The 7,500-nt window shown below is 38.5% G+C and overlaps 1 protein-coding gene across 2 annotated transcripts in view; it reads left to right on the top strand.

The window, feature by feature from the left end:
* The first annotated feature begins 887 nt into the window (after positions 1–887).
* The window catches only part of ergic3 (ERGIC and golgi 3), a 24,897-nt gene continuing 18,284 nt past the window's right edge, over positions 888–7,500 (top strand). For both annotated transcript variants that reach the window (XM_080026714.1, XM_080026715.1), the window contains exons 1-4: positions 888–1,050; positions 3,899–3,969; positions 6,262–6,349; positions 6,800–6,919. In XM_080026714.1, coding sequence (XP_079882840.1) covers positions 963–1,050; positions 3,899–3,969; positions 6,262–6,349; positions 6,800–6,919 — 367 coding nt within the window. In that variant the 5' untranslated portion in view covers positions 888–962. The remainder of the gene's footprint in view (positions 1,051–3,898; positions 3,970–6,261; positions 6,350–6,799; positions 6,920–7,500) is intronic.

Genomic DNA, 7,500 nt, shown 5'->3' on the forward strand with positions numbered 1-7,500 from the left:
CTGGTGCAATGTTACGTGTCTTGTGAATAGATTTCTGTTTTCTAAACTGTACAAAGTCTAATCAAAACGTATTAAAGTATTTGAATCGTGTGTGTCTATCCCTTGCATTGCTTCAATAATGTACACATGTGTATCATTGTCTATGTATTATATATACACATTTATTAACCTTTATTTATACTCGAGGTATCATTGAGGCGTGAACCTCATTTGCAATACATATTTAACTTTTAATACTATAACCATTTCATTTTAATTGCTGACACTCTTCACCACTGTGTAAATGTTTCAATTGTTTTTCTCTTCACCTGTTGTTGTGTATTTGATGTATTTGCATTGAATATTGTTTATGTATTGTTGTTTTTCCTTTTAATTTGTTTGATCTCGACGTCATTGTAAATGAGGGTCGCCCCTCAATTGGTCTCTCGAGGATAAATAAAAGTTAAATGAAATGAAAATGAAATAACACCTGATAGAAAATAATATGAATTAAATTGTAATACTTTCAGACAAGCAGGCATTCAAAATGTATCAGTATGTGTTATATACACATATACATAGGCCTACATTTCTCTTTATCTTTTAAGACCTGACAGAAATACTATATTAATTTAATTTTAATAGTTTTAGACAAGCATGCATTCAAAATAATATAATGTTTATGTTGTAAATTAAATTTGTATCTATTTATTGTATTTATTAGAAAATAAAATAATAAAATAATTTCTTAAATAAGTAAAAAAAGAAAAGAAAAGAAAACTTCAAATTCAGTAAAAAAAAAAAGAAAAAAAAAAGGGGAAATTGACGCGGCCGGCTCTGATTGGTCGCGCCGTGCCCCGCGTGTGTCCCGGAAGTGAAAGCTGTTGGTTGGGCTGATGAGTGTCTGTAGCACTGGTGCAGGAATCTCCCGGTAACATTTATATCTTTTTTCTTAGGTTTATTACCTTTAAAAAAGACATAAAATGGATACGTTAAATACGCTAAAACAGTTCGACGCTTATCCCAAAACGCTCGAGGATTTTAGAGTGAAAACGTGGGGAGGAGCGACCGGTGAGTAGCATTGTAATTTATCATTGATTCAGGTTAGCATTCTGCGGGCTAACAACAAGGGCTAAATCAGTCATTTCTTCCTTTAATTTATACATATTTACGCATATAAAACACACAAGCACAGTCTTAACAGCGTAGATATATAGCAGGGTTGCCATGGATACAGATTTCTAACATATATGACGTTATATTTCAATAATAAAGCAACAGAATGTCAAGGGTTGGTATAAATAAAATAAAATTAAACCCTAAACAGTAACATGTGTTTGTGAGTGTATGTCAATTTGAGGCATTTATATAGCGCATACTGACCGTAAAAGACAATATAAATGATTTAGCACGTTTTAGCCTGGCATTACTGTCACTGCTGCTATGGTTATATGTTTTAGGCGTTTAGCTAGGATAAGATAAGACTGTATGACATTACAATAGCCTATAACAGCAGAGAGACACACTAAGAGATACCGGAAAAAAAGGTGAAGATGTTTTTGAATGAGTTAAATAAGTATGAAATTACTGAAATAAGAGAGGTGACATTAGCTATTAGCTATAGCCTACATAATGTCCACATTAGGCAAGGCAAGTTTATTTATATGGCACAATTCAGACACAAGGCCACTCAAAGTGCTTTACAGGGGCAAGATTAAAATACATAAAACACATTAGAAGACATTTAAAAGCGAGTACAGGTTCAAATGGAAACAGAAAAGTCTTCAGACTTGATTTAAAGGAGCTGAGAGTTGCAGCAGACCTCAAGTTTTTCTGGGAGTTTGTTCCAGAGATTTGGTGCATAAAAACTAAAAGCTGCTTCTCCTCGTTTAGTCCTAACTCTGTCTGTCTGTCTGTCTGTCTGTCTGTCTGTCTGTCTGTCTGTCTGTCTGTCTGTCTGTCTGTCTCCTTGTTTAGTCCTAACTCTGGGGACTGTCTGTCTCCTTGTTTAGTCCTAACTCTGTCTGTCTGTCTGTCTGTCTGTCTGTCTGTCTGTCTGTCTCCTTGTTTAGTCCTAACTCTGTCTGTCTGTCTGTCTGTCTGTCTGTCTGTCTGTCTGTCTCCTTGTTTAGTCCTAACTCTGTCTGTCTGTCTGTCTGTCTGTCTGTCTGTCTGTCTGTCTGTCTGTCTGTCTGTCTGTCTGTCTGTCTCCTTGTTTAGTCCTAACTCTGGGGACTGTCTGTCTGTCTGTCTGTCTCCTTGTTTAGTCCTAACTCTGGGGACTGTCTGTCTCCTTGTTTAGTCCTAACTCTGTCTGTCTGTCTGTCTGTCTGTCTGTCTGTCTGTCTCCTTGTTTAGTCCTAACTCTGTCTGTCTGTCTGTCTGTCTGTCTGTCTGTCTGTCTGTCTGTCTGTCTCCTTGTTTAGTCCTAACTCTGTCTGTCTGTCTGTCTGTCTGTCTGTCTGTCTCCTTGTTTAGTCCTAACTCTGTCTGTCTGTCTGTCTGTCTGTCTGTCTGTCTGTCTGTCTGTCTGTCTGTCTCCTTGTTTAGTCCTAACTCTGTCTGTCTGTCTGTCTGTCTGTCTGTCTGTCTGTCTGTCTGTCTGTCTGTCTGTCTGTCTGTCTGTCTGTCTGTCTGTCTCCTTGTTTAGTCCTAACTCTTGGGACTGTAATTAGATTCAAGATTCAAAGTGTGTATTGTCATATGCACAATAAGAAACATGTTCTCAGTCATACAGTGAAATTCTTCCTTTGTTTTCCACAGACTGAATGCCAAGAAAGAAACATGAAAATATGACAATATATACAAGTAAAATAGAAAAAAAAGCAGCAACAATACAGAATATACAATTTACATGGGGCGACTGTGGCTCAGTTGGTAGAGCGGGTCGGCTGATGATCAAAGGGTTGGAGGTTCGATTCCCGCTCAGCCACCTGTGTCATAGTTGTTGTGTCCTTGGGCAAGACACTTCACCCACCTTGCCTCGTGTGAATGTCGATAGTTAGCCTGCTGCTATCGGTGTATGAATGTGTGTGTGAATGGTAACGTGGGAAAGGAAAACAGGTCTCCCTTGAAAAAGAGTCTTCGGTCTCAATGGGATTTACCTGTATAAATAAAGGTTAAAAAAAACAAAAAAAAACAAGGCAAATAGAAGAGCAGCCACTAGGTTACTTACAACACCTTGGAGTTAGTCTAGTGAGTTATGAGTGAGTTGATATAGTAATTCAGAGTATATACTTTACTTGTATTGGGTCTGTGTATATTATTACATAGAAGAAATGCGGCTCATAGCGCTGGATATGAGTGCTACATAATATATATTAGAATAGTAAGGGAATTAACATAAAAACCTAACATTGATAGAATTACATACTAAGAAAATAAGATGATAGATAACAAATAACATTACAAATGGGATACAATAATGTGTGTGTGTGTGTGTGTGTGTGTGTGTGTGTGTGTGTGTGTGTGTGTGTGTGTGTGTGTGTGTGTGTGTGTGTGTGTGTGTGTGTGTGTGTGTGTGTGTGTGTGTGTGTGTGTGTGTGTGTGTGTGTCTCTGTGTGTGTGTGTGTGTGTGTGTGTCTCTGTGTGTGTGTCTGTGTCTGTGTGAATGTGTGTGTGCGTGACTGTGTCTGTGTCTGTGTGTTTCTGTCTGCCTGCCTGAGCCCTATTTGCCTGTGGATGATTTGACTACAGCTTCGACACTTTTATCTATCAGTCAGTCTATCAGTGTTATTCAAGTACAAAATGCAACTCTCTTTACGATGACAATATTATAAACTCTTTCATTCTCATAAGACAGTACCGGTAAACTTGATTTATCTGGTTCTTTTAAAGACAATATTCACTAAACTAACTTCTGCATGTGTAACAGAAATGTCTCCTTAGTAACACACACCTTCCCTCTGTGTCTCCATAGTGACCATCATCAGCGGAGTCATCATGTTGATCCTGTTTGTGTCTGAGCTGCAGTACTATCTCACTAAAGAGGTCAGTGAAGTCAAACCTATATACCTGTGTTCCATACTATCTACTACTTAGTATGGTACAAAAAGAGATTTAGGATGTCCCGATTCTTGTAGCCAGTTTAAGTATGGTTAGAAATACTTGGATGTCCTATTTGGGGCGATTCTGACCCACAATCCAGTGTGCACCGTCCGGAAGTAAGGTCTGATCGACGGAGCCTCCGCATGAAAACAAACGGGGATGCGATGGATATAACTGACTTAACTTATCCATAAGTACATTTAATTTAGTGCATAATAGCTGAAAAAAATGTTTTGAATTATTCATTTTTTCCTTAGAAAGGGTCTCACATATGTCCATATTTCTGCATATTTTGGACCAAGGCCTAGTGCCGCCATCTTGAAAGTGTCATAGTTGGAATGTCATCAGGTGCATTGTTTAAAATTTAGAATTGTTCTTGTCCTTGAAGGCCACTGTAGCTTCTGTTATTACTCGAAAGGGTTGGGGTTACCCAGGGAGCGTTGCATTCTAGAACTTTGTAGAACTTTCTTGATGATGTCATATTACACACTGCACCTTTAAATAACTTTTTTTATGCTAACACGGATTAGAAGTCTCAAAGGAATGGAAGATTATGTTGTTGGAAAAGATAATTCCCTTTCAGAGGAATGGAGGGGTTGTTGACACATCTTTTTATCCCATATAAACATGTTATTAGTTTGTCTTTGTCCTGTAACAATAGACTGGCATTAGTTAATATACACACACAACATAACCGCTCACAGTAAAAGCTGCCTGCGGTCACCAATAGGGAATTCTTCTTGAATTACGACCTGTTAGACCGGTCTGATGAGGCAGTTACTCAAACACTGGAACGGATTTCAGTTCTTTTAAATCCTTAACGCCACGACACACAACTGATAAATACACAATAGTATTCTTTTTTTTTTTTTTTTTTTTTTTTAAGATATTTTTTTGGACATTTTTATGCTTTATTGATAGTGTAGAGACAGAGGTGAAATGGGGCAGAGAGGGGAGTGACATGCAGAGAACGACCGCGGGTGGGAATCGAAACCCGGGTCTGCTGCTGGGCCCGGCCCGGGAGGGGGACGCCTTACCAACTGAGCTAAAGGCGCCCCCCACAATAGTATTCTCACGTATCAATGCAACTAGTGACTGTGACATTACTGTGGCCTAAATGTTTAACATGTTAGCTCCAATAAAATCAGTCAAGGAGTTTTTTTGAATTGAAAATGTTTTTATATTGAACCAGTAAAGAAAAACTAAAAATAAGCAATAATAAACAATAAAATAAATTAAATGAGTGGACACAGTTACAATAAAGTAATATTTACAAACAATGAAAACCACAAATGAAAATGAACTGTCTAGTAGTAACACAGAAGGGGAAATGCATTGGTAAAGTTTATATGTTTAGTTAAACCTGCAGTGTGTAGAATTTTGCGTTTGATTTCCTAGCACATTTTGTAGAAAGTAATTATAATATCCATAAGTACATTTAATTTAGTGCATAATAGCTGAAAACTTTTTTTTGATTATGTTTTTTCCCCTTAGAAAGGGTCTCATATATGTCCATATTTCTGCATATTTTGGACCAAGGCCTAGTGCCGCCATCTTGAAAGTGTCATAGTTGGAATGTCATCAGGTGCATTGTTTAAAATTTAGAATTGTTCTTGTCCTTGAAGGCCACTGTAGCTTCTGTTATTATTCTAAAGGGTTGGGGTTACCCAGGGAGTGTTGCATTCTAGAACTTTGTAGAACTTTCTTGATGATGTCATATTACACACTGCACCTTTAAGTGTTTCATGCATAAATGTACTAGATGTCATATGCTATGGAGAAAGTTGGGGAATGTCAAATTGTTCAGGTTACATTACTACCCCCATTCACCCATATGCAATATATAATGTTAATGGTTTCGTAAATGTTAAATTTGTTAAAAATAATAATAATTATGACTCGGGAAGCTTCATTAAAATAAGTTACGGGGAAGGGAAGGGATTAAATAAGTGTAAACTTCTTCCCACTCATTTTCGAACAAATTATTCCAATCAGCAAGTGTTTGTCATTCATGTATCTAGTCATACACACACACACACACACACACACACACACACACACAAACACCTAGTTATGCTTTCTAGTTTGTGTAACATCATTATTTTCTGTAGGACAATTTCTGTTTCTTTTACATGTTCGGAATGAAAATTATATAAAATAAAACTGCCAATCAATCAATCAAAAAAAGGCCAATTTACATTAATGTGTGAATTAACATCTGTGTGTTCTCTGCAGGTTCACCCGGAGCTGTACGTCGACACATCGCGAGGAGACAAACTGAAGATCAACATCGACATAATCTTCCCTCACATGCCCTGTGCCTGTAAGTTACACTGCTACCTACATGCCCTGTGCCTGTAAGTAACACTGTTACCTGGCATTACCTGTGCCTGTAAGTAACACTGTTACCTGGCATCAGAGGGGAGGCAGTGATTCTGGAGAACGCTTGTTGTCAAAATAGGGGAAATCCAATGTTATTACATTGCCTAGGCTCTGTAAACGGGCAGGTTTTGGGTATTAGGTTAATTTTATTTGATATATGTTGATTATAAACCAACTTTATTATTTATTTATTTATCTCTCTCTCTCTCTCTATCCATCTCCATCTCTCTCTCCCTCTCTCCATCTCTCTCCATCCCTCTCTCCCTCCCTCCTTCTCTCTCCCTCCCTCCCTCCCTCCCTCTCTCTCTCTCTATCCATCTCCCTCTCTCTCTTCCTCTCTCTCTCTCTCCCTCCCTCCCTCCCTCCCTCCCTCCCTCCCTCTCTCTCTCAGACCTCAGTATAGATGCGATGGATGTGGCCGGAGAGCAGCAGTTGGACGTTGAACACAATCTGTTCAAACAGCGCCTCGACATCGACCTCAAACCGGTCACAGACGAGGCCGATAAACACGGTGAACTAAGACTTTAATGTGACTTATTAAACCCAGTTCAGACCAAAGATTCTCCTCGCAAACGAGCTGGCCTGGACGTTCTAAAACTGGACCTGGTGATATGTCACGTTCAATCTTCTGCGACTCCTTGCAAAGTCTTGTAACTGCTACAACTTTTCCCCCACGACGCTCTAAAACCGTCTTGTTGCAAGTCGTCGTGAGGCGAATTGTTTGGTCTGAACCGGGCTAAACACGGTACTTATAAATCCTGTGTTCTGATAAATCACCATCAATTAATGGATTCTACAGGTGTGTTATTTCCAGCAAGACAGACTGCTGTTAAGGGTTTGATGACCGTTGCTATGAATAGGAAATATAGTTGCGATGGAGAAGACAGACCGCTGTTAAGGGTTTGATGACCGTTGCTATGAATTGGAAATATAGTTGCGATGGAGAAGTTCTGACACTGATTTGCTGCTCTCAAACCAAAAAAAAAATGTAACTTTATTTTTTAATTTAAAAAAAACTCACAGGGAAATGTTGATGTGGTCAGGTTTTCTACATTTTGATTGTATTAATTGTTCAACCCAATGATGACAATT

Source organism: Ammodytes marinus, assembly GCF_949987685.1.
Source record: "Ammodytes marinus genome assembly, chromosome: 4".
NCBI classification, from domain to species: domain Eukaryota; kingdom Metazoa; phylum Chordata; class Actinopteri; order Uranoscopiformes; family Ammodytidae; genus Ammodytes; species Ammodytes marinus.